The following is a 27,861-nucleotide window of genomic DNA, read 5'->3' as shown; positions in this document are numbered from 1 at the left end:
AAAGAATGAAAAACTTAGGAATAAATTTAACCAAGTGGATAAATAAAATGTGGAATATCTATACAGTGGAGTATTATTCAGCCATAAGTAATGAAGTACTGGTACATGCTACAAGGGTCAACCATGCAGATACGCTAAGTGAAAGAAGCCAAACACAAATGGTCATGTGTTACAGTATCCCATTTATTTAAAATATAAGAATAGACAAATCCACAGAATCAGAAAGTAGATTAGTAGTTGCTAAGGGACAAGGGGAGAGGAAAGGGAGGAATGCCTGCTAATGAGTAGTGAGCTTCTTTTGGGTACTTAAAATGTTTTGGAATTAGATCATGGTGATGGTTGACATCCTTGTGAACGTACTAAAAACAACTAAATTATACACTTTAAAAGTGAGTTTTATGTAAATTATATCTCTCTTTTTTAAGTGTTAATGTAAAAAAGGAATCCTTGGGCTATTTACACAAATACGTCTCACTATAGGTTATTTCTTCTAAATATTTTTAATAATGTATCTTCCATCAAAATGTTCAGTGATATTTAAGAAAGTTTTTAATTTGTAGTCTTGTTAACAAATTATTCTCTTTTGAATCTATGTAAGTTTTCTTCAGATTTCTCCTGTAGCAAAAGGGCTTGATGCTCAGGAAATAATTCATTAAAACTTATAATATTCTCTACAATAATCAATGAAATTTTGTCTTCCTTTTTATTTCTTTCCTAATTTGTTCTCCTGGGAATTAGGAAGATTTTCTTTATGTTCAAAGTAGAACTATTTATATATTGTGTTGAGGTTTTTTTTTTTTATAACCTTCAGCTAGAGACATTCTCTAATAAAACCACATTCTGTTACATTTGTTTAAGGTTTTTGAATCTTGGTTTTCATTCAGGAAGTTTGTATTCTAACTTAGTTGCACAATGATATCCTTTATAGATCATATAAAATACTAGGTCTTTACAGAGTTAAAATGTTCTTTTGTGTAAATTTTATGATCCCAAGAATTTCTGGACTTACAGTCAAATTTGCAAAATTGGTATGGGATCTTTAATAGATTTTAGATTAGATGCTGATAAAACAGGTTTTCATATGAAAATTGCGTGACAGTTCTTTTTCTTCCAAAAATATTTAATGAAGATCCTGAACATTGCTGTATTCTATTAATTGCTGGTTCTTAGGGAGAAAAGACTACTTACATATTTAAAGTTTATTACATTCTAATGTAACACTCCATAAATGTCCCAATGAGTTTTTCTTGTAGTAGAAAGGTACAATCTTTTAAGATAGTGTACTTTGCAGTATATGCTAGTTATTGCCAGCCTTCCAGAAATAAGAACTAAGTTGCTTATTTTTCTGGAGTGGGGTTGATCACCTCAGTAATTATTTCACTCAAGGAAGGGCCCTTTATTTAAAAAAATGAAACATTGTTCATTTAATAACATTTATTCTATTTAAATTTTAGTCCTTGAAATCTGAGCTATTTTAATTCTTTTAAGTTATTGTTTTTCTATTAACTCCAAATGAAGGGAATCTTTGATTTGGGAAAGTAAGGAAGAGAATTGGAATTGAGATGAGTAAATAGAAGTGAAAATGCAGCAGGAGTTGAAAGGATGCTACAAAATGAATTTCTCTCCCATTGCTTGAGTTACTGGTGAAATGAAATGTACAAAGTGATGATACTTGTTGATTTTTTAGGTTGTCAGATTAAGGTACGTTTCTCAAAAGATTGATAGACAACTTTCTGGAAAACCTAGAGGGAAGTGTTTTGGTTTTGCTCACTCAGCATTAAACAAAGTATTTTTAGTGAATAAAATTACTTTGATTAATAGTAATATTTTGTTTTACTGTATAAATTTTTAGTAAATCGGAACAAGGCAATATTTTAGTGCTAAAGTAATTGCAAGTAAAATTTTTTTTAATCTACACTTACTCAATGAACAAGCTATTGTGATTTCTAATCAGTATGATAATTTTCTTTCAAATTTAAGATTTGGTTTGATTTACAGGTAAACAGTGTTGACCTTAGAACTGCCAGCCATGAGCAGGCAGCAGCCGCTTTGAAAAATGCTGGCCAAGCTGTCACAATTGTTGCACAGTATCGACCTGAAGGTAATAAAATTCTTGCTATCAGTATTTATTGTTTATTTCAATTTTTAGAATTCTTCCTCTTAATGTTTAACTTCCTAAGTTTAACTTTTTTTTATGTTTTGGTCTGATTTATTATTCTAGTCTAGTATATATGGTCTGATTTATTATTCTAGGTATGTTCAGTCTGAACCTAATTCATTATCCAGGTCAAAGTGTTTTTGATGGGATGTAGGAACTTGTATCTGTCAACTCTTACGAGTATTTCACTTTTATTTGGATTAATTTTCATGTGTTTATTTGTAAAAATCGGTCCTCTAAGCAAACAAATACCTTTTAACATAACTTTTACTAACTCAGTAATCCAAAAGGATAATAAAAACCATAAACAAAGATAGGATAATATTGCCAAAGAAAATTAAATCATCCCAATTTTTTCTAACTTTTGTACTAGACTATATTTACTAATATCAAGGTTTAATATATGTTTCTAATAAGCTCTACTGCTATTTAAAATAAAGAGAAAGAATACAAGTTCAGGATGCAATGTGTTTCTAAATAGTGAAATATCATTAACATGACCTTACTAAGTTTCTAGGGGAAGAAGGTGGTAATGGAAAATTTGAGGTCATGCCGTATTACACATCTATAAGATTCTAGTGTGCACCAGCATAACCACTTCTCCAGTAAAACCTCAGTGGAATTTTAAAAGCTTAAACACCCAGAAGAATACACAGCATACTGATTAATGTTCATAAACAACAAAGTGAAGAAGGAAAGAATGATGTGACTAAAGGAGCCAAGTGAAACATTCTATAATTTAGCAACTGTTACTTTTATTATTATTTTCTTGGAGTGTAATTTATTTTTGTAACAAAACCTAATATGTGTTTTATTTGATCAAAGTAGCATGTAGGGCATTGCTTGCTGTTGCATAATACCTTCAGTCTTGTAAACCTCAGCAGTTGAAGTTCGGTAACTGAACTTAATTCATTTACATAAGAGGTAAATTCCAAATAAATTCTCATTAACCAAACAAATAGGGACTAGTATATGAAGTCAGAATGCCAATTTATTAATTTTTGTAAAAAACAAAACTGCCAGTGGGACCTGCTTTTATCTTTTGGCCAACACATTCTTGCCCTAGAAGTATACTATATAGAAGTCAAGTTATAATCACTGGTTGCTTAGTATTATAGAAAGACTCTCATTTATATGTTTATAAGGAGTATAGACTGTTTAGGTATGATGAAGAGTAAGTCAGTATCTGCTCCCTGACCTCCCCAGAAAGCAACAAGGAAAATAAACAGATACACACACACTCTCTTACCCATACAACTCCACCTCACATTAAGTTAAACTAAGAAAACTGATAGAATACTTGAACAGCAAAATATAGGTAAGCAGCTTGAGACCTGGCAGAAGCCGCAAGAAAAGAGGGGAAGGGTAAGAACACATAGGATGCTGAGAATGCTCAGTGGTGGCAGAACTTAGAATATGACAGAAAATTGCACTTCCAACATGCAAGGGGCTTGTTTTTGAGGTGTAAAAACGTCCTTGTTTATGGCATGCCTTGTGGGGAACTGGCGTGAGCAGCCTGGAGCAGAAGCCATTTTTGATGTGGTTTGGTTTAAAGAAATAGAGGATCCATATCGGGTGAAAGCAATCTGTCTTCATAGCATCCTATAATGTGACAATCTCTTGATTTTAAAGGCTGCAAAGAACCTGTGTTTTCATCCCCCCCTGTAATCCCAAAACTTTGTCGTCCAGCCAAATATCTTGTCCAGCGAAATCCAACTCGTTAAGTCCTAAGTAATTGAAAAGTAACTGGCCTGGCATTCATATAAAGATAATAATATGAAAATGTAGAAACAGACAGCAAAGCTTAGTAACAGATAAAGATTAGTCACGCACATACACACATATGATACATACAAAGGAAAACATTGACACACATTAGATGAAAATTTGATCTTCGTGTTTTTAACAACTTACGCATTCACTCTTTGAAAGAAGACCACAAAGTAAAAATGTAAGAATAGATGTAGGCAAAGATGGTTTAACAATCAGAAGAGATTAATTGTTCTAAACTAGCTAGTTCTGAACTAGCAGAACCCAGGAAAGAAGAAGAGAAACAAATTTTTTAAATTAGAACACCAAGACAGAGAGACATTGCAGAAAAATTAATAGGGGACATAGAGGATATGATAGTAAAAGTAAACAAAATGAAACAGAAATGAAGATTTTAAAAGATGAGAGAGAAAATATTAGCAATGGAAGATAGGCAATTATGTGTATGGAACATATACATAATTAGAGTTTCTAAGAAAAGAAAAGTTTTTTAAAGAAGAGAATAAATGTTTGAAATTATAATACATTCAAGAAAACTTGCCAGGCCGGCCCGGTGGCTCAGGTGGTTGGTGCGCTGTGCTCCTAACGTGGCCGGTTCGATTCCCACATGGGCCAGTGAGCTGCACCCTCTCAGCGAAGACTGTGAACAACAGCTCTCTCTGGAGCTGGGCTGCCGTGAGCAGCCAGAGGTTGGCGTGAGCTGCTGTGTGCTGCCGCGGGCTGCTCTGCTGCCGTGGGCTACTCTGCTGCCGTGGGCTGCCGTGTGCTCCCATGAGCGGCCGGTGGCCAGCATGAGTGGCCGGCAGCCAGCGAGAGCTGCCATGACCGGCGACTGACTGCTTCAGAGGGCAGAGTGCAGGGCTTATAATACCAGCATGGGCCAGGGAGCTGTGTTCTACACAACTAGACTGAGAAACAACGGCTTGAACTCGAGTGGGGATGGGGGGAGGCAGAAGAAGGGGGGGAAAAAAAGAAAACTTGCCTGAATTAAAAAGAAGTGAATCTTTGTATTCAAAAGACACAGCATCATAGAAAATTGAATGGTCAAAATTAGAAGGGTCAAAATTCAGGCATATTCTAGTTGATGTTTATCAAGAAAGAATCTTCTGGGACCTAGTAAAAATATTGTTATTAATAAGGGGGTAAAAATTAATTGATGGAAGGAAGAACTACTCTAATGCTTGGTGAGCATAGGCCAGAACAAGAATAGTTTAGAATAGGCCAGAGCAATAAAATTTTACCATTTTTATATTTAGTAGCTCTTAACTAAGCCTGATGTACCCATTTATGCACTACTTGTACTTGCTACTGATGATTAGTAAGGGTGGGCTACACTTTTCCTAGGATAGTTATTGAATGGGCCCAGGAATCTCCCTTTTAGATTTTTTTCTGTGCTTGTACTATTTTTATTTTTTGTGATTTCTATACTTTTCTTCTAATGAACTTTTCTGATTGATACCTTTTCTTTAGTTTATTCGAAACTAAACTCTTCTAGCCTTGATGGAGACATTTCGTGTCAAAGAGAATTTGTATTTATGTTTCAAGGTTAGATCCTTATGTTGATTACTCTTGTATTTGTATCTTCTTTCTGAACATCCCCTGAACACCAGATTTATATGTCCTATTTGATTTCTCCAGCTATTATTTCTCCGTAGTCTTTGAAACTGAATACATCTGAAACAGTTCTTTTACTATCTCCGTAAATGGTACCTCCATTGATGCTTAAGTCACAAGCTTAGGAATCATCCTTGACTTCCCACCCCTTTCTCAACCTCTGTGTCATGGCCACTACCCTAACCAAAACCATCATCATCTCTTAGCTATTCTAATAGCCTCTAACAAGTTCTCCTCACTTCTTTCTTGATTTTCTCCAATCCATTCTCTATTCCTTGACCAAAATATTAGATACAAAGATTGGGTTGTATAATTATCCATTTAAAACATTTCCCATCATACTGTGGATGAATTCCAAACCTGATGATAGAGCGAGCAAGGCCCTCTGTGATGGAGCACAGCCCAATACCTGTACTCTACTGTATGCCCTGTACGCCTCCCTTTTCTCCTTAAGTCTAACCATACAGGCCTTCTTGATTGCACTAGATACTTTCCTAATTCTCTGCTTATTCTGCTCTTTCCTAAAATATTATTTTCCCTCTTCTTTACATGGCTGGCTTCTTTTCGTGATTGCATTTATTATGACACTGTTACATTTTTCCTTTTAACACTTAACACAATTTATAATTATATGCTTAGTTAGGTGCCTATTTGTTTATTATTTATTTAAGCCTTGCTCTAAAGCCTTATCAAATATGTAGCTGTATCCCTACGTACAGATGATGAAGTAGATAACAAAGCTAGTAATAGCTAGGATTCAGTCGCAGGTCTGATGCCTTCAAAGTCTAGATTCTTTTCACTGGGAATATTTTGATGATTGCTTGGTCTGGCAGTGTTGATGTATACTGTAATTTTTTACCACAGCTATGGTACCATTGCCTAATAAACACAAGAGTAAGTACCAATAGAGCACAGAAGACAGACATTGCCTGGGGAATTCAAAGGGAGGTACATATTGCCTGGCAGGAGAAAAAATGCCACAGAGTATGATTGAGGTTTAACTGGCAAACCTAAAGGGTAGGATTTAGATGGTCAGAAGAAAGGACATTCTAGGTAAAGAATAACAAAAGAGTAAAGATAGAGTTAAGATTGAAAAGCATGTTTTGGGTATTTTGAAATTCACCTGTCCTCCTTGCTGTGTTACTACTTACTTAATGTTTATTAGACAGTGTCACTATAGCTTTATGTTTAATACTAATTATGTATTTTTAACAGATGTATTTTTATTGTATAGCACTTTTTAAAAAAACATTTTACATCATCAGTATGTAACTGTTATGAAGGCCAAGGATATAAGTTGAAGATGAAACTCAGATTTTCTTTCTCAGTGAGCTGGCCATTGTAAGAAGTACAAAAGGAGTTGCCTGACACTGATGAGTCATCTGCTTGCAGTTAGTATCTTCACTTTACGAAGAGCAGTTCCTTTGATAATCTGACAGATATACGAAGGTCAGACAATTAAGTTCACAAACTCATCCTAGAAAAAGTGCTACATACCTCATTGCTGAATATCCCTATGGTCACCTTCAAAGTACTCCCCGTGGGGAGCTATGCACCGACGCCAGCACCTAGGCCACCCTTCAAAGCGATGTTGGAACTCTTTTTCTGGAATGGCCATCAGAGAGAGCATCGTCGTATTACCCTTGATGTCCTGAAAATCATCAAAATGTCTTCCTTTCAATATTTTCTTTATCTTTAGGTAAAGAAAGAAGTCATTGGGGGCCAGCTCAGGTGGGTAGGGAGGGTGTTCCAGTACAGATATCTGTTTACTGGCTAAAACCTCCCTCACAGACAATGCCGTGTGAGCTGGTGCATTGTTGTGACGCAAGAGCCATGAACTGTTGGTGAAAAGTTCAGGTCGTTTTCATCTAACTTTTTCACACAGCCTTTTCAGCACTTCCAAATAGTAGTCTTGGTTAACTGTCCAGTTGGTACAAATTCATAATGAATAATCCCTCTGATATCAAAAAATGTTGGCAACATCGTTGCAACAAGTTCACTAACTTAATTGTCAACCTTCATATATGAAATTATGGCATGTTCTTACTATTACTATAGCAAGATTATCACTATTCTTACTATTAAGTAAAGTAAACAAGGTGGAAAAATGTGTATGTTGCTGTTTAAGAAAGAAACAATACATATGTTTGTATATATACACACAATTATTTATACATAATTATGCATTATATACATACATTAAAATAATTAATATAGAATAGGTATATTTGCATGTACATATGTATCTGCTTATATTATTCAGAGTGGAAGAATAAACCTTTCTTTAAATTTTTATATGTAATAACCAATGCCAAGTATGGAAAGAGGAAGGAATAGAAGCTGAACTTCTTTTATAATATCATGTTTTATAGATTTGACTTTGGAACTATTTTGCTTACCTATAGAAAACCAATGAAAAATTTTAAAAGCAACCCCTAAAAATTAAAGTTGAAAATAAAAAAGAGCAAATGAACCTAAATGTATTTCCAGTTGGCAGCATTAATACCTAGGAAGGAACTATTCCAAGTATTCAAATAGTAATTCACTAGTATATCCCTAGTAGGCCATACAAGGATAAAAAGAACTAGGGAAAATAGTTAACTGTTTTCAGTAATACTGTCATAGTCATAGTGTTGATGGTGTTATTATAAGACTGTTGTGAATGTAATACTGGATAAAATAAGTCATCATGCAGTACTCTTAATTCTGTTATCTCCAGTGTCTTGAAAACCAGGATTCTTCATATGCAAGAAAGTACATATAGATAGGATAGAAGAGATTAAGTAAAAACCTAATGGTCCTAATTTTTAATGGTCCAGTATAAACTCATGGTGTACTTTGTATTTTTATCTATATCTCTATCCATCAGAAATCTGTCTGTATCTTAGCTGTGTCTACACAGACTAAAGATTTGACATGAGTTGATAATTGTTGAATTGTAGTGGATATATTATACTAATCAGTCTACTAATGTTTGTACTTTAAGTTCTCTATTTTAAAGGACAATAAAAGAATATTACATATTGTGAATTTTTAAATGTTTTGAGTTTTTTCTGAACTGTTGCTTCAATTAATCTTAGTATCCATAAAACAAACTTGGTATCTATGATGAAAGGAAGAGTAACTCGACCATAATCACTCTTACTTTTTTTTTTAACTCTGTTCTTAAACTGTACAAACTCACAGACAAGTTATCTGCTCTTGCTGTAAGACTGGTTTTATGAAAAAATCTGATAGGATCTGACCTAATTGTAAAATAAATTATTGTAAATAGAGAAAAACGTATAAGTGTATAGCCATTTTTGAAAAAATGCTTAAGGTTTTTGTTATTAATAGATTTAGTAGTTTTTAACATATGATACAGTTTAAAGTGGTCCATCTTCAAAAATCATACTGATTGTATAAAAAATGTCTTAAATGTTTACTTCAGATTGCCTTTGTGTCTTATTTTGGCATTTTTAAAATTTATAAATTATAAAATGTGTTGAAGTAAATTTTAATGTGTTAATTTTTTAAGGCATAGTTATTATTTTATAGATCCTGCACAAGTTCTGTATTTAAGAATATAAGATTAACTGATTTACTCACAGGGAAAAAGTCAGTCAGTAAATAAAGTATCTAGTACAAATTTTAGGTTTCTTTTTATAAGTATAAAAATCACTATCCTGATTTTTAATTTTTAAAGTTTACAGTTAAATTAGACAGTAATGTAAGATTGATACTATTCGATGCATGAAAATTGTTTTTTAATTGACTAAATGTGATACGAACTTTAAAATAGCATATGAGAAAAATTTTAATTCAGCCAATTCTAATTTATGGTACATTTAGAAGATTATTAATTTTTTTGCATACTGGGCAAAATGTATGAAATTTGCATACTGGGCAAAATCTTATACAGATTAATCTCTTAAGATTCTAACCACATTTAGTCAGTTATTCGATAGATTACATAGTTAATACTTTATCATCAAGTAACTTTTTTTTTTAGAATATAAATTTATTTTTATTTTTCTCCCATCAGAATACAGTCGTTTTGAAGCCAAAATACATGATTTACGGGAGCAGATGATGAATAGTAGCATTAGTTCAGGATCAGGTTCTCTTCGAACTAGCCAGAAGCGATCCCTCTATGTCAGGTAAATTTTTTACTTAATTATAGCAATCCTTAATAATTTATGCATGCACATTCTTTCAGGTTTTTCACTATAACTGACTTAGTTTTACTATAGAAAAACATATTTCAAACCAAGGCAATGTTTTTCTATGATTGATTTCCTGACAGTATGTTGTTCAAGAGTTGGAATATTATTATAATTTGTTAATGAAAGTTATATAAACCATTAAATAATAATAATAGTATGATAAAGACTAAATATAGACCAGAAAAATTTTAAGTTATTTTACTGAATCAGTGTTATAGTTTGATATGTCAATTCATCCAACACTCATATTTACCTGTATTCTTTTATAATAAAATATTCTGTTTGATTAACATTTAATTACCATGGCAATTTTCATAATAGCACAGAGAGCATATGAAAATAATAGCTTAAAATGTGAATAACCTCAGCAAAGAATGCAGATTGCCAAACCACTCATTCTACCTCTTCCACTTAATTTCAAATATAGTCCTGTCACCGTTAATAAAATTAATAGCACTTAGAGTCACGTGACTGTGTAATAGCTGTCATTACTCAGTCAACCAGTATATTATGACCACACTTCAACCTCCATTTTTCCTGGACTTAATAATTGTCTCATTTTCATTTGCTTAATTTTCCATGTACGTATTACTGAGTTCCTTTATCTTCCAGTAACCTCTCTAGAGTTTTTCACATGGTGAAACATGTGGTTATAAATGTGGTTTTATCTATGTTTTTTTTCCATCTTTCTGCTCCAATCTCGACTAGCTTCTCTGTAGACTTGCGGTATAGCTCATATGGGACTTGCCTGTTCCATTTGGCTCTCTACTGTGTCAGTCTGTTCCCTATAGTCCACATTTTCTTCTTTCTCAATTTACTTTTATTTGCCAGAGAACATTCTCCAGTAAATTCCTGAGGAAAAAAAGGTGTGTGGGAGGTACTTTTTTGATTCTTAGCATGTCTAAAAATGACTTTATTTTACCTTCTCCTTGATAGAGAATTGGGAGGTTATGATATCCTATTTTCCAGAAACCCCTTCTTGTTATTTGATTGTTGCTTCTTGTCATCTTTGTATTTTGTGGATATAGTATCTTCTCATGTTTCTTCTGCTTCTTGAATTCTCTGCTTTCTCTGTATTCCTTTTTTGTGGTTTGCTTATTTTCTTTAGGTGTGTGTGGGTGGGTGTGTGTGTGTGTGGGTGTGTGTGTGGCTATTTTTAAATGTTTAGTGATCCTTATTTTCTGTTCTTATGAATATAGATTGAAGGTAGTGAATTTAACTGGAAGACAATTGACTTTTTCATTGCCTTCTCCTTCCCCATGTCATGCTTTTCTTTGGGGTCATTAAATATCTCTAGAAAATAATCCCTGATCTCTTGGCTGTGGTATAAACCAGGTTACTAGATTTGTTTTCAGTGTGCAGATTTCTTATTTATTCATCTATTTTTGGTCCAGCACCTTCTACCTCATTCCAGAGCACAGAGCTTTTCAAATTCAATTTCTCTAGAAACTAAACCTCTGGTCTTCTTTGGGGTTGGGGACAGGAAAAGGGACATGAAGAATATAAGGTCTATATACAGTGTTTCCACCAGTTCTTCTGTTTTAACAACTGTAACTTATCTCTGCCTACCTGGATACTGGACACCTCTAATTCATAAGGATTTCTAGGGTTTTGTGGAATAAATCTTATTCCAATATCCCTCCTTCAGGGACCCTATTTAGAGCCGCCTCCATTCTGCTAAGTTTACTTACCATCATCCAAAAACGTGTTACGCTCTCTTTTCTCCTATTGTCATTTCTCTTTTGTCTTCCTTCTTTCCTTCCTTTCTTTCTTTTTGTCACTTTAGTGAGTTTCAGGATGGAGAGGAAATAGAAACATGTAGCCAGTCTGCCAGAAATCTAATGGTTCTTTTTAGTAAGTGTACTTTTAATTTCAAAAGTAAAAAAATAAAAACTTAAGACTACAAAAGGCAACATATAGTATGATACAATTTATAAAGCTCTGAAACAAGTGAAAGCATACATAATTGCTTAGTCACATATGTGTGATAAAACCAAACCAACAAAAAATGGGTGAGGGTCAAGGAAATAAGCAGCATATTCAAAATGGTTACCTTCTACTAGTGCTTTACTCTGAATCTGAGGGAATCAGGAGCAAGGGGGAAAAATACATAGGTGAGCATGAGTTACTGATAAAAGTTTTGTGTATAGTCTTACATTGGATAGTAGATTAAAGGTGTTCATCATAGTCTTATGATCAGTAACTTACATAAGTATTCCATGGGTTCCTTTTTTATGAATCAAATATATTAAAAAATATACTAAAAGACAAAACTTAAATGCTAACATCACTCATCAGTAATGTAGTTATTTCACTTTTGTAATTCAAAAGAAAAGATTAACTTGTGATAGTAAAAATGTTACGATGGTAGTATTTTCCCTTTTCTGAATGTCTTTTGGCATTTTTCTACCTCTTAATTGTACTTTATTTTCTATTTTATATTATGTTTATTTGTATCCTCCTCATCTTTGTCAACTGCCTTTGCCATATCTAATTCATTACCTTTTTAAATAAATATTTAATAAATGACTATATCGAACTTTTGTATTATTTGAGGTTAGCTATATTTTTCCAGTAGAAGACACTTTCTTAGAGTTCCGAATTTATTAGTTGAAGTAATGACTTAGCATTTATACATTTGTAATCTTTATTTTTCAGCTGTAGTATTCTTTCTTCAGATAAACCCAGTGTATTACATACATTTTAATATACATTTAAGCCTTCCCACTTTTGATTCCAACCTCCTTCCTTCATACCTACTCCCCTGAAAAGACATGAAAGAACACATTTGAAAACCATTAACTAGTTCATTCATTTAACCATCAACTAATCCCACCTCTCTTCAGTTATATTTCAAGAGATACGTTCTTAAAAGTTGGGTAGCATGAAAACGAATATGATTTGTATCCTAATTTCTAGTTGCCAAATTAGAACAAAAGAATAAGTAGATTGTGTTATAAATGTAATTGCTGGGTTCCTTTTCTGAGAGAGCTTCTTTGGTAATAAAATTTTAATTTGTTTAAATACTGTACGTTAATTAATCAAGTAGTAGAACACAATATTTTACTGTTAACAAATTTTAAAATATTCTTAACGTTTGCAGTTACTATATTAAATTAATACAGTATTTTTTCTAAAATATTTGACAGCTTTTAAAGTCATCTGTAGTTAGTTTTCATGATTGTTATTAACTCTGAAAACCCTATTCACTCTAGCTTTGTGAACAAATGGAAAGAATAATTAACTGGCAAAACAATCACTCTGTTGATCTAGTCTCACAGTCCACAACTAATGAATCAAATCTGTCGGGGAATTTGTTTTCCTAAATGTGTCTAGTCAAAATAAAGAGAAGGGTATCTCTTTGTATTTACTTTTGTTTATTAATTTAGAGCAACTCTTTAGATGCGTCTTCATTTTAGAATTCAGTATAGGTTGCCATTGGATTATACTAAAAGTGTTTTTTAAATTTCCTATACAATATTGACAGAAAGAAAGTAGTATACCTAATAACAAACTATTGCCATAAAAAGTTCATTTTGCTGTTTCTTTTTTTGTCTCCTTGTCTTGTACATAGTACAAAGTTGAGCTTGACATTATTTTGCCTACTGTGATATACTGTTTATCCAAATTATAAACGCTGTCAGAATCCTGTGTTTATTTAATATTGATAACATTGTTATAACAAATAATTATGGACTTTCTCTCCTTAATCTAGAGCGCTTTTTGATTATGACAAGACTAAAGACAGTGGCCTTCCCAGTCAGGGATTGAACTTCAAGTTTGGAGATATCCTCCATGTTATTAATGCTTCTGATGATGAATGGTGGCAAGCCAGGCAGGTTACACCAGATGGTGAGAGTGAAGAAGTTGGGGTGATTCCCAGTAAACGCAGGTAAATATAAGTCTGTTGAAGTCTTACCACTTGAAAGTTGGGCAACATAAATAAATGCTGTTCCCTTAATTTTATTTTATGCTTGGTTTTCCATACCATGTTTTACAACCATTTAATTTTATTCACCTTATTTTGTAATTAATAACATAACTAGAGAATGTGATGCCCCCAAACAGAAATTTCTCTAAAGCTCCTGTTAGTTGCTAAACGCAAAATAAGTATACTTTAAGTCACTGTGCCATGTATTTATGCCAGAGGAGGGAGAGAGAATGAAAATCTTCTGTAGTTTTCCCACATGGGTGGTGATAAAATCTCAGTTTTCAGAGCTTTTGATTGTGTGCATTACCTCCTTTAGACTTAAAAAAACATAAAGCATTGTAAATAAATGCAAAATATTTAGAAATACCAGGTGATATGCTTCACCTCTCTTTTCTTAATTAGAAGTATCAGTGCATTCACTGTCTTTCCTTTTTGCTTTTAACTATTTATTATAGCAATTCATTAGTGCATACTTACCATCTAGTGGCAAAAGTGGTTAAGTGCAGATTCTTTGAAAATAATCATCCCATTTGCAACAATATGGATGGACTTTGATTATTATGCTAAGGGAAATAAATCAGACAGAAAAAGTCGAGAACCATATCATTTCACTCATATATGTGGTATATAAAACTGAAAGCAACAAAGGAATAAGACAAGATAAACAAAGAAACAAAAACTCATAGACACAACAGTTAATGGTTACCGGAGAGTAAGGGGGGGGGGGAAGGGGAGTGGCAGATGAGGGTAAATGTGGTCAAGTATATGGTGATGGGAGGAGAACTGACTCTGGGTGGTGAGCACACAATGGGATATATAGATGATGTAATACAGAATTGTACACCTGAAATCTATGTAATTTTACTAACCATTGTCACCCCAATAAATTTAATTTAAAAAAAAAGAAAAGAAAGGAATAATCCCAGCTTAGAGAACCCCCTTTAAAGTCTATGAAATGCAGTTGAAAGTCTCTGCTTTCATGGGAAAGGAACTAAAACATCAGTTCATAATTCCCCCAAAGTCATCTGTTTATGAGATTTGATTCACCCAAATCTTTGCCTAAAAGTCCTTTTTTAAGTTTTAAAATAGCCAACAAAAATTATTAATGAGACATTAATGTTTATTATAGCTAGTGAATTCACTTTTGGTCAAGCTAATGATGTAATAAACTTTTTTTGTTCTTATTAATGAGTTGCATTTATACTTATTTTGTTAAGTCTTTATAATTGGTGAGTATGCCAAATCATATACCTGTTGTAGATCTCTGCCTGTATACGCATATATATTTGTATACGTGTTTGTAGAAGAATATTAAAGTATTACAAAGGTTTGTAGTTGTGGTTTTAGAATTTATGACCGTTGACTAGATTCATATATTTAGCTATTTTGTCTAGATCTTATATTTGGTGGCAACTCCTCTTTTAGTAATGCAGCCCTCAGCATAACTTTTTTCCCAGAATATTATTACAGTCTCCTTTACATTGAGAAATGCTTTCTCTGTGCCTTGTTGAGTCAGTAGAAACCTCACATCTTAAATATCAAGGTCAGATAATTGTCTTATCTCTTGGAGCTTCATGTCTTGCAAAGGCTTTACATGTGCATTCAACAAATGAGAAATGCAGCTGACCTTAGAAAGAGATATTTTTCATTTTGTATAAAAATTCTATAAAGTTGGTTTTTAAAGCCAGAAGTTATGTAAGAGATATATCTTGAGATCTCTACAAATCCTCACATTCATGAATAACATTTTAGAATATAATTTTTTTTCTCCCATAAAATATAGTATGAAACCACAACTAATTATGCTATTTTACTCTTGAATAGATTCAAAACTTGTATTTTCTTAAATAGAACTCTTTCTTAGACCTCTTTACTTCTAATAGCACAATTGTAGTTGCTACAATTCTTTCTTTCTTTCAGGAACAATATTTACAAATAAACACAATTTAAGTAACTCAACTATTGAATGAACAAGATAATGATTAGAAAACAAAGCCATTTTGAGTTGTAAATCTTCACTCAATAAATGTTAGTTTTGCAATGCCCTCAATAAGTTCGGGGCAAAATTGCTCTGGAATAGTTAAGTTCTAAATCTATGACTACTAAAGTTCTCTCACTATCGTATAGTAAAACTATATAGCTACATAATAAAGAAAAAATAAAATGCATTTATTCACAAGATTTTTTGGTAGGTTTTTCTAACATAATTGCTATGTTGAATTGAAGATTTATAAAAGCTTGATTTACCTGAAATTTTGCAAGATGCATACTGGTGTGACAATCTAACTGAAACATTTGCTGTAGTTTGGTTTGATTTTGAATAGGTAACACTTTAACAAGGTTCAAAATTCAAAAGATCTAAAAGTTACACAAACTCCCTCTTAACCCTATTCCCCAGGCAACCATCTCACCTTCATAGAGAATAAAAAGTACCAATTATAGGTGATTAAAGTTACCTATCCTTCCAAAGATACTTTAAAATGCTTTACTTTGTACACTATAATTGGTTACTTTATGTATTTACACAAATATCTCATTGGAGTTCAGCTTAATTTTTTTATTTCCCACCTTTTTATTTTTAAATTTTTCAGAGCTACAGAAAAATAAGTACAAGAGAAATGCAAAAATAGTACAAGGAACACCCACGTATCCTTCACCTACTTTCACCAGCTATTGACGTTTTTGCCCCATTTGCTTTCTTCCTCTCATGCTTGATTTTTAGCGTATGTGTTGCATGCTAAGCTAATATTTAAACAAAACAAACAGAAAACCTAGAAAATGGCTAAACTCAGAAGTGATGCCTTACAATAATATCTGTATAATTATGGAATTGAGTATATATATAAGTACACACGTACTGTATTTTTGATACTTCACAAATGGTTTTCATTTTCACAATAAAATGAGCCCTGTATTTCATTTTTCAGAAATTCTGATTAATTTTGGGATGCAAACCAAGATGGCATCCAAAGGTTCTAGAATGTAAAAATGCCCCGTGTTAAGGTATCAGTACTGATGATTTGTAGTTAGACGCTTAGATATGTTTGGTATACCTAAAAAGTAATAATTGTGTACTTTGACAGGGTTGAGAAGAAAGAACGAGCCCGATTAAAAACAGTGAAATTCAATTCTAAAACAAGAGATAAAGGGGTGAGTATATGAAATGTTTTATTTCTAGAAATTAATAACTGAGGATAATAGAACTTTTCATAATTCTTGTTTGAGCTACATTATTTAAATGAGAAGGATTTTGCCATAAGAACTACTATCAGCTCTTGCCATGGTGCTTTACAATAGATTGATTAAAGTAAGCAATTTATTAAAGCACCCATTTCATAAACCTTTCCAAATTATAAAAACTGTTTTTTGATATATTTTTAACAACATACTTTTGGCCGAGATTATTTTTGTAAATGAAATTAATTCAGCCTTCATTCAGATGTCCAATGAGAAACTTTTGTCTCCAGTATTAATCATGATAGCTAACTTGAATCTTCTAAGAAAATAGAGCCCCCCAAAATTATTAACTAGGTCGTAATGTCAATTTATGGGTTTCTTTCAAGTGAATTCACGGAAATTTTTGTTCTTTCTCCCCTCTATTCCTAATATAATTTATAAATAGAATTTATATTTTACATGTTTGAATCAACATGAATTTTTATTTTGAGGGAGTAAAGAAAGAGACATCAAGAGGAGGAGTTTGTAGATGGTCAACAAATATATTGAAATTCTTTCATATGTGTTTTAGACATGTTTTTGTTTTCATTTACTATAAGTCCTGCTTAAAATGGAAATCAGTAGATGAAAAACATCTTACAGGTTTGTCCTATACTATGTGTATAATTACTGCAATGGAATATTTTAGCAAAAATCCTAAAGAAAACAATGAACACGTGTTGTGTTGAAATACTATTCATAGCAATATTTTGTGTTTTGCAGGATTTTTTAATTTAAAGCAGAAGTTTTATATATCTTTTAATCATATTTCAAATGAATGTAGAATGTTAACTCAGCAAATAAATTAACCCTACTCTTCATACATCCCTGATATTACTAAGCATTCAAATTCAAAGCTTCAAAATTTAAAAGATAATAAGATCCTTGATCAAAGAAATTAAATCTGAATAAATTGTATAATGCATTCAATTATTTTAGAAATGATAAATTTCCTTTAAAATTAACTTGTAGCTTTCAGAAAATACAAAAAATATAAATACAAAATTATCTGTTTTGTGATCTGAAGCAGTATTTAAAATAGAAATTTTTCAGAGGAAAAAAAATCCCAAGTAAATGCTCAGGATTTTAAATATACACGGTGCTTTTTGTACTTATTTTATATATGTCTTTAAAAATAATTTAGTAAAAATAATTTAGTAAAATACACTGTCAATGTATTGAAAAAGAGGTTGCATGTTGTAACTTTTCTTTTGTACTGTAAGAAGTTAACTGAATTAACGACATTTAAATCTTAGTCTTGTTTGTTGACTGTAACCAACTTTATACACAGTCACTGTGTTCTAACACAGCACCAAAAGTATGCATGATACTGAGTGGGGTAAAAATACGCTTGCCATTGATACAGAACTGCATTTCTTTCTATAAACCCATTTCCCATTCTAAGTTCTTCTCTTCCTTTCCTTACATGGTGGTTGGTGGTTTGTGGACTTTATTTCCACTCCAGACTTATAACATTTCAGTTTCTCATTAACATTTTTAACATTCATTTAGCTATTTTGAAATACTACATATGGAAATTATATATTCATGTATTTAATAGATGTATCGGGAATTTGTGATATTTTATCAGTTCTTATATTTATTATACTGTTTCTCTTGCAATATAGCACTAATAACAATAAGTAATTACACAGAGTATTTTGGATTGGAAATGTAGAGAAACTAGAGGTAGTATGTTTCTCCAGTTCTCTGTTTTCCCTATACATTTTTGTCTTGTTTGCTTGTGCTATTTTTACTTTTAATAAATTCTTCACCTGGAGGATGATAAATGTAATACAATTAATACATTTCTTTACTAACAAGCATTTCTTTCTGTCCCATATTATGATATCTTTATGATATCTCATTCTGACTAACTGCAAAGATACCAAAAATCAAAACATTTTAAATTTCATGTTTCTTTCGGTTGTTTGCTGTGAAAGTGACTCTGACCACTATATATGCAGTAGGAGGGGTAAATAACCTTTTATTTAAAATGTTAATTTTATCAGATATCATAAAAATTAAATTCCAAAGCAATGATTGTCATGAACACAAAGATTTAGTCCTTCCCTAAATTAGATTAACATAAATTTTTTTCTGTTGAAACTTAAGTTTTCCTCTTTCTCTTTTCTAACATTTGGATTCAAACAAAGATTTTTATTCAAATAATGCTACTTGACAGCTTATAAAATAATTGTAAGCCCAGAGTTTTCCACATTATTTTTTACTCATCAACTTAATTTTCAATTTCTGCTTAGAGGTATTAGAGCCTTCAAAATTTAAAATTGGAATCAAGACAATCTGCTTGACAACCGTGTTTCCCCGAAAATAAAACCTAGCTGGACCATCAGCTCTAATGCATCTTTTGGAGCAAAAATTAATATAAGACCTGGTCTTATTTTAATATAAGACCGGATATGATATGATATGATATGATATGATATGCTATATGATATGATATGATACTGGGTCTTATATAATGTAACATAATATAATATAACATGATATAATACCAGGTTTTATATTAATTTTTTTCTCCAAAAGATGCATTAGAGCTGATGGTCTGGCTAGGTCTCACTTTTGGGGAAACACGGTATGAACTATGAATTTATTAATCCTGAATTATTGACGTGAAAGGTAAAAATGAAAGTTTAACCTTGTTTTTGTAAAGGCTCTTAACTGAAATAGCTTCTTTCAAGTAATGAATTTGAGTTAAGAGTCACTTTAATCTACTTCACCTTAATCACCTGGCTTTACATGCTTAGAAATAGTCATGCCAAAAACATACTTCCTGGTCCAGTACACTTCAAAATAAGGATAGCATCTTATAACAAGGAAACTCAGGAAAAATCAGAACAAAATTTCTATTTATCAGATTGTTCCTGCCTCAAAAATAATAATAATAAGTAATAATAATAATTCCTGGTGTCGGTAAGGCTATCTACTTCAAGACATGGGTGCCTATGACAGAAATTACAAAGAAGCTCCATCTCTTTAATAGCCTAATCTTTCTTTGTGCTACATGCTTTTAAATCTATGAATGCACAAATGGGACATTCAAAATGGAAAAAATTTGTTTCCAACTTCTGTGCAATAAGACAACTTCTGTGCAATCAGGCATCAAATCAGTAGTGCAACTCCTTGATAGCAATTGTGTGTAAAGTATTCAGATGTTAATTTTCTTTTCGGCCCTTATGAGCACCAAACTTTTTATTCCCTATTTAGGACCTATGGTTCCAATGGATTGAATATAGTTCTATTTTATTTATATATACTTTCAAAAATAGATTGGTAGTGCTTAAAGACAGATAAATCAGTTATGATAGCATTCAAGTTGGCCAGCAGAGTTTTAACTCTTCTTTCCTGGTTAGATAGCATTGATAAATCTTTTGCTAGACTTTGTGATCTTTGGAACCCTCTTAGTTTTCTTCCCATTTTTTGATTCATGCCCTAAGCATTTAGCTATTTTTTTCCTCTTCAATAATAAATAGATGATAGATAGATAGATAGATAGATAGATAGATAGATAGATAGATAGATAGATAGATAGATAGATAGATAGATATTGTTTTTAAATATTCAGCACTGGCAACTTTTCTCAATTGTTTTGGTGTTCTTTGGTAATAGTGGTTTTTTTGCTAGTTTGTTGGAGCCACAAAAGGGAGGTGGGGAGAATATACTCAAGGAAAAAGAAAATGAAGGTTATTACCTAATGCATAACAAAATATCTGAACAGCTAGAATAAACATTTAAAACAACTTTTGCTGTAGAGCATCTAGCTCCTAGAAATCTTCTAGAAAAGTATAGCTTGATATGAACAGATTATTAGCTTGGTTTGTACTCCAGTCATAGCTAATCTGATTTAATCTGCCCTTTTTTACCAAATAGCACTTATTCCTGTTTTTAGGTTTTACTGAATTACACTCTTTAAATTTTTCAATATTTTCCGTTGTAAAACATTGAATTAGAGGAGTTAATACAAAATTAGAAGTTCACTTTATATGTGATGAAAGTAAAACTCATATACAAACTGCACACTGTGGTCACAAGAGTCGGCTTACACAGAGCTACTAGGCTGGGCCTTTGTACACACAGACAGTAGACATCCTTTGTTTTGCCCCTCCTTCTCTTCTTCAGCAGTCATTCAATGACAAGCGTAAAAAGAACCTCTTTTCCCGAAAATTCCCCTTCTACAAGAACAAGGACCAGAGTGAGCAGGAAACAAGTGATGCTGACCGTAAGTATGTGGATCCAGTGGTGAACAGAAAGTAAATGCAGAGGGACCTACTGCCCTGCAGTTGGTTGTTACCATGGAGACAGTTTCAAGAGCTGCAACAGGTTACTGATTGTCTTAACCAGGGACAACTTAACAGGCATAAATTAATTTGTATCCCAATCTTAATTTTTTCTGGCACCGTAGGAATGCTTAATTTAAAGTAAACAGTATTTTCAAGCTATGTTGTTTAAAATAGAATTATTTTATGTAAGGGTTCTTATAATAAACAACTTAGTACACTCTCAAAGAATATTTTAGAGTAAAGCAAGATTACCTGGGAAGCTGCTTAGTGATTTCTAAGTATAGTATTGCCAGTCTTTGATAAATAGATCTGGACTCATTCCATTTTATCCTATTTCTTCCTTATATGTAGACAATCTGAATTTTGCTTTTAAAATAATAAGGAATAGTCTCAAATTTTGCTGCTCTACCCTAATCAGCTTCTGAGGTATAACTTTCATTCTTTTAGATTACATTTAGCTGCTAGCTTATTTCAAATTTGCAGAAATCTACAAAAATTCTCTGTAAGATATGTGTACCTGTAATGGTCTTGGAACTGTCTCTTATTGTAGCACCAATTTTATGCATTACTGACAACTATTTTCTTTGATTATCTTTTTATTGCTTGCTCTCTGGGAACTACTCTCTACAGGAGATCCCTGACGACATGGGATCAAAAGGCCTGAGTAAGTGATCAAAATACTCCCAAGTTGTTTTTTAACCTCCATCTACAGACCTACCTTTTTCAGATACATTTTGAGAATCATGGTAGTCGTGCCCTTCTGGCATGAGGAGGTATATGGTTTAGATTGCTGTCAGACTTCATGTTAATAATATGCTTGGGATTTTTATTTCTGTAATACACACCTTTTGTTTTTCTAATGCTCTGTTTTTTACATCACTTGAAAAACTTCCTGCTCATGCTTGCATTTTCCTTTTTGTAATTTTTATGGCAATTATTTTTGCTAGGAATTTTTAAATGTGAAGACTTTTTAAAAGTTTTTAGAAATAGTACTACCTGCCTTCATCATTAGAATATAGAAAATAATCTTCCTTGCAGTTTTATGTCCCCCTTTTTTTGTTAAAACAATTTAAAATCACTTTGATTCTGTGTTAGAAAAGCATTGCTGTAATGTGAGAGTATAAACTACAATAGATCTCAAATATTAGAGAATTGTGGACCTCAAGTTTGAGTAGCAGTCTGTGAGGGAAGGGGGAGAATTATATCTCTTTTTTAAGGAGGTTGTAATTTATGAAAAGAATTACAAGAAATATTATCCTTTGTTTTTTCATTTACCCAAGATTTTTGGTTTCTCTATTTCTGGTTTTTGTTGCATTGTTCTTGTTTAATTTTCTGGCTAGTACTTGATCTTCATATAAAGCTTAGTGCAGAGTCGGATTTTATATATATAAAATCTATAATGTTGGAATGAATGAATAAGTCATTTAAGCAAACCAGTTTTTTTTGCAAACAAAATTTTTGATTTGAGTGTTTTCAAATTGATTGTGAAATTTTACCAAATATTACTACGTTATTTTAGGTGACTGTGACTCATAGAAGTAATCTTTTAGGCTAAAGTTTTCTTCTAGCTAATTCTTTTCCTTTGGATTATTAAGCATTTTAAAAACTTATTTCTTTATAATTCATTGATCATTAAGGATATAGCCAATACCTTTTGACTTTCTAAGATACTCATTAATAAACATTAAATTTCACAGTTTTTCCTGATTTGTCCTAACTCTGTATTGGAAATTTAATCTAAACTACAGGTTACTTGACTTTTATTTATTTCAACCTTAACAATTAAAGGTTTCTATTAGATTGAAGGAGGTATGCTTTATATGTAATTAATTTTATTAGACACACTTTATTATTTTTGCGTGTGCATTTTTAGGATTTGGCAAGAGTCACAAATTTACTATCACGAGTGGCACTCTCTTTAAAATCTCTTACCTTTGGGAAGAATTATCAGTGAAAATCTTCAAAACTGGAAAATTTTTCCACAGATTATTATTGCTGTAGAATTTATTTTGTGAATGATAACATATTTTAGTGGTGGTATGGATCAGCAAATGTATCCACAGATTTTTTTAGTTCCCATATTGATATTGTTATGATGGATGATAATTATGCCTTCGCCAAATCATGTTTTCATCTGTCATTTTAATTGAGGATTGAGACTTGGGATGAGAACCAAACAAAAAATTGTAATTGATTACCAGACAATGTCATTTAGAAAAGGATTTAATTTTCTGGACAGTGACTTACGATCCTTTGAGTGATAGGTTTCTGTGTTTCATCTCCCAAGAACTGAAAGGATTTATTCAGCTGGTAACTTGATGATCAGATCAAGAAGATTTTATGTGGAAAATATTGAGGGATATAGAAAAATATCAGTTAAGTTCTAAAACTGGGTATGATAGAGGTTATTACATAAAACAGATGACTAGCAGTTGACAAGGTGCCTATTATTACACAATAGAAAATACTGGGAAAGGGTCTGGGCCAAGAACATTATTTGTAGCCTCAATTATCTATATTCTACAGTTCAGAATACAGGGAATAAATAAATTAAGCAAAATTCTGTGAGATTTTAACAGAAAATAAATGTGACGTCGTATAGGTATTCATCAAGCCTTGTCAGAACAGGTCTAATAAAGGGACTAAGAATAGAAGCATAAATTATTCCAGAGAAACAAACCTGTTGAAGAGATGCGGAATTACACTGAATATCAAGAAAGATGTACATCTGCATGTAATTTCACACAACCAATGGAAACACAAGGTAGTTAATTGAAGAGCAGAGAAAGAAACAAAAGTGATACCCTAGAATACTTTTCATAGACAGGAATTCAGTGATTCTATAAAGCAAAGAATCAAATTATTGATTTGCCCTATTGACAGTAATTGTCTTTCCAAACCTAATTTTGACTAACAGAACTAATTAGAGTATGATGGAAATCAGGGAGAATGCAACTAAATAATTGTAACTTGTAAAAAACTAGAAGTAGAAACCTGTGCAGCTTTTATGCTTTAAGAAAGCAATTTTGAACAAGTTCAGGAGGAAAAAGCTGGGTAAGATGCCTTTAACAGAGACTGAAAGAAATATAGTTCAGGAGGGGTCATAACAGGTACTCAGAAGTGAAATTATGACATGCAGTTTCAAACAAGGTTTGTACCTATATTTTGTATGCAGCTCAATTTTTATAGCTTTTTATTTTGTCTAACACTTCAAAAATTTCCTCAGTTAGGCACACAGGTTTCCCATTACTTATCTCTTTCCTTTCTTCTCATTTTAAGGATTTATTTAAGCAGATTTGTGCAGAGCTCTTAGATACCAAAACCAGACTTATTTTCATTTGTGTCAAGAATAAGTGTAAGAGTAGTAGTATTGCTTGAGATTGATGATGTGTAGTACATATATAGAGAGCTCAAAAAAACATGATGCATTCTCAGGAAAAAGTGTTTGATTAGGAAGGTGAGACTTAGTTAGAGAGATTTGAAATGATTGTGGTCATCAAACATCATAAACAAAATAAAAATAAAAACTTGAATATATTTATACCATATATGTCAAAGAGATAATATCCTTACACTATAAATTTCTAACACATCAATAAGAAACAGACTAACTCCACTAGAAAACTGGGCAAAAGATGAGAAGAGTGCTCAAAAGATAAGCAAGTGAAATAAGCATTTACAAATATTTAATGTTCCTAGTAATCAATAAACAAAATGATGATTAACCATCATGTTGGTAGACTTTTCTTTTAAAGGATAAGCCAGTGATGGAGACAGTTCTGTGGAATGATTACTTTTAACATACTACTATTATTGGGAGTATAAATTGGTGTAGCCTTTCTGGAAAAGCATATCTTTGAACCAACTAGTAATTCCTCTTCAAGAAATTTATCCTAAGGATGTAACCAGAGATGGAGATAAAAATTTATATAGCATGATACTTATTTTAATATTATTTGGAAATTGCAGCCCCTCCCCCCAAAATTGAAATCATCCTAAAATGTCTTGAGAAGTGGTAATGAAGTGTGATTTATCCATACTTTGTAGTATTGTACAACCATTGAAAAACATTAAAACATAATGACGTGGGAAAATGCTCACAATATAAGTGAAAAAAGTAAAATATGAAACTATATATATATATATGTATACACACATAGTCTCAGATTTGTAAATAAACATATACTTAGGGCTGTTTTGAATATTGTTGCTTAGAACATTCTTGTACATGTCTTTTGATGAGCAGATATGTATCTTTCTGTTGGGAAATACCTAGGAAAGGAATTTCTGGGATATATATATATTCAGCTTTAGTAGGGGGTAGGTACTGCCAAATAGTTTTCCAAAGTGCCTGTACCAATTTACCCAACCCCACCCACCCCCAGTAGTATGAGTTCCAATTGCTACATATCTTTCTCTATTCTTGGCATATCTGTTTTGGTCTTGTGTTTTCATTTTAGCTATTCTGGTGGGTGGTAGAGAGATCTGTTGTGGTTTTAATTTGCATTTCCCTGATAAGTAAAAACTTGAACATTTTTATATGTGTTTATTAGATATTTGAACATCTTTAATGAAATGCCTTGAAAAAGATTAGTTTTATCAGGAAAAAAAGCATTTTACCTTTCTTATAAGCTCCCAAGCAATGATGATGATGCTTTTCCAAGGGCCATACTTTAAGTAGCAAGATTTTATTGTAGAAGAGTTACATAAAGGATACTTGAAAGAACGTGAAGAATTTGATTATGTAATAGCTATTGGTAATCTTAGAGAACTCAAAGATGAGTAGGAAAAATCCCCAGAAAAGATAGAGAAGAAACAGTAACTTTCAGTTTTTATTATATAACATGTTAGATATATTCAGTAGTAGAAGAATAGTAAAATAAACTCCACAAGTATTCTTTTACCCAGCTTCTATTATTATTGTCATCTCATGGTTAATATTAATATTTCTTCTATATTCCTACTTAGTCTCCCCCTTTTTTCACTCCATTGCAATAATTAATGTTTCTTTCTTTTACGTATTAAAGATTTCAGAGTGTAGTATCAATCTTAGTATAAATTTAAGAACTTTTTTTGGACACTCCTATTTCTGGAAATGATTTTAAGGAAATAGGACAAAAGGTAAAAAACTATATAAATAGAGACATTCATAATAATTTGTTGATGTTTGTGGAAAACAATTTAAAGCAAACTAAAATGTCTAAATAATAAGTAGTAAAGTGAACCGTGACTTAACAGCCCAATAGAATATTATATAACAATTTAGAATGATTCTTGAAGTTAATGAGGTAATACAGGAGAATTTTTTAAATACAAACTTTTAAAAACCACCATTTTACATGTGCTTGTCATATATTATAATTTTTAATATTTTTGATTTAATATATACGTAATCATGATTAAGAAAGTTGTATCTTGTCTTTGCAGTTTAGAATAACATGCTTATTTTTTACTATAACAATTCAAAAACTGTTACTTTATTTGATGTCTTAAGTTTTACCATTCTCTGAAGTTTTCAGTAGTGCTATTGATTTTAAGAGACTGTGGATGGTATGGTACAGCAGATAATTTCTCCTGAAACTTTTTCCTTATCCTTTTTTTCCTTTGCCTGACGTAAGAAATTCAGATTTTCCTCCCTGGGGAACTTGGGTTTTTTAATTTTTATAAATAAAATTACATTTTTTTTAAATCCAAGAGAGACATTTATTGAGAGAACACCTGAGATTACATTTACATGAGAAGAGGACATGGTGTTTACTGAACAAGTTATGAAATGGGGTCACTTTTAAGGAGGGGCCAGGCAATTTGCAACTGGGTGTATTTGCTTTTGTCTTGTAAAGCAGCCATTGTCAATTTTATCAAAGCAGAGTTTCTCAGAAATAACCAATCTATTTCAAAATACAGTCCCACCTTCTAGAATTCCTTTCCATTTTACTTTTATTGAGGCATCTGAATCTATGCCATCTAAAATACTTTATCTGTATAATCTCAGGAACATGGATTTTCATTTCTTTCAAGGAACAAGAAAAGCTGAACTAAAAGCAAGATCACTTATTTTTTAAGATATCCCTTTATTAAAATGAGCGTGTTTGCTCAAATATAACGTGTCTTCTTAGTCATTATTGTTTCATAAACTAAACGAAATGGTACCAACTACATTTTCTCTCTGGGGGTTTTATGTCTACAGTTGGACTAAGTTAGGATCACTTTGCCCTCTTTGTCATATTCTGCTTGTTATTTGTAATACAGATTTTGTTCATAAACAGTATTGTACAAAAATGAGGCATTGTTCTTAATTACAGGTTTTTTTCTTGCTAATACATATTTATTTATTTGAAAAAAAATTAAACTTTTCAAAGAATATCAATAATGCTTTTTAAAAACTTGTTGGGTATGTGTGGTTTATACCTCAGCATTTTGTAATGTCACCTTATGTTTATTTTGATAATTTGCTATTTGAAAACTCATCACTGTGTTTTCTTTATTTTTTCCATCGTCCTGCAATTTCAGAGCATGTAACTTCCAATGCCAGCGATAGTGAAAGTAGTTACCGTAAGTGTTTTAAGTTACTTGTTCTGTTGTAATATCGAGTAACATATATTCTTTGGGGGATTTTTCTCTTAGTGATGTGTTCTAAAACGGAAAATTAGATGCTTAATATTTTAA

At 31.9% G+C, this 27,861-nt stretch overlaps 1 protein-coding gene across 19 annotated transcripts in view; it reads left to right on the top strand.

Annotated features, from left to right (window-relative positions):
• DLG1 (discs large MAGUK scaffold protein 1) overlaps positions 1 to 27,861 on the top strand; it is a 238,327-nt gene that overhangs the window by 179,926 nt on the left and 30,540 nt on the right. For 8 of the 19 annotated variants that reach the window (XM_033128021.1, XM_033128009.1, XM_033128014.1 and 5 more), the window contains 6 exons: positions 1,999 to 2,101; positions 9,567 to 9,681; positions 13,463 to 13,639; positions 16,762 to 16,828; positions 21,035 to 21,134; positions 27,706 to 27,747. In XM_033128021.1, the coding sequence (XP_032983912.1) occupies positions 1,999 to 2,101; positions 9,567 to 9,681; positions 13,463 to 13,639; positions 16,762 to 16,828; positions 21,035 to 21,134; positions 27,706 to 27,747 (604 nt within the window). Of the gene's footprint in view, positions 1 to 1,998; positions 2,102 to 9,566; positions 9,682 to 13,462; positions 13,640 to 16,761; positions 16,829 to 21,034; positions 21,135 to 21,825; positions 21,860 to 27,705; positions 27,748 to 27,861 lie in introns of all 19 variants that reach the window. The other 11 variants (XM_033128099.1, XM_033128072.1, XM_033128053.1 and 8 more) reach the window with 2 other exon arrangements.

Source organism: Rhinolophus ferrumequinum, chromosome 2, assembly GCF_004115265.2.
Source record: "Rhinolophus ferrumequinum isolate MPI-CBG mRhiFer1 chromosome 2, mRhiFer1_v1.p, whole genome shotgun sequence".
NCBI classification, from domain to species: domain Eukaryota; kingdom Metazoa; phylum Chordata; class Mammalia; order Chiroptera; family Rhinolophidae; genus Rhinolophus; species Rhinolophus ferrumequinum.
Note: the sequence above shows the minus strand (reverse complement) of the source record. Positions and strands in the feature narration are given on the sequence as shown.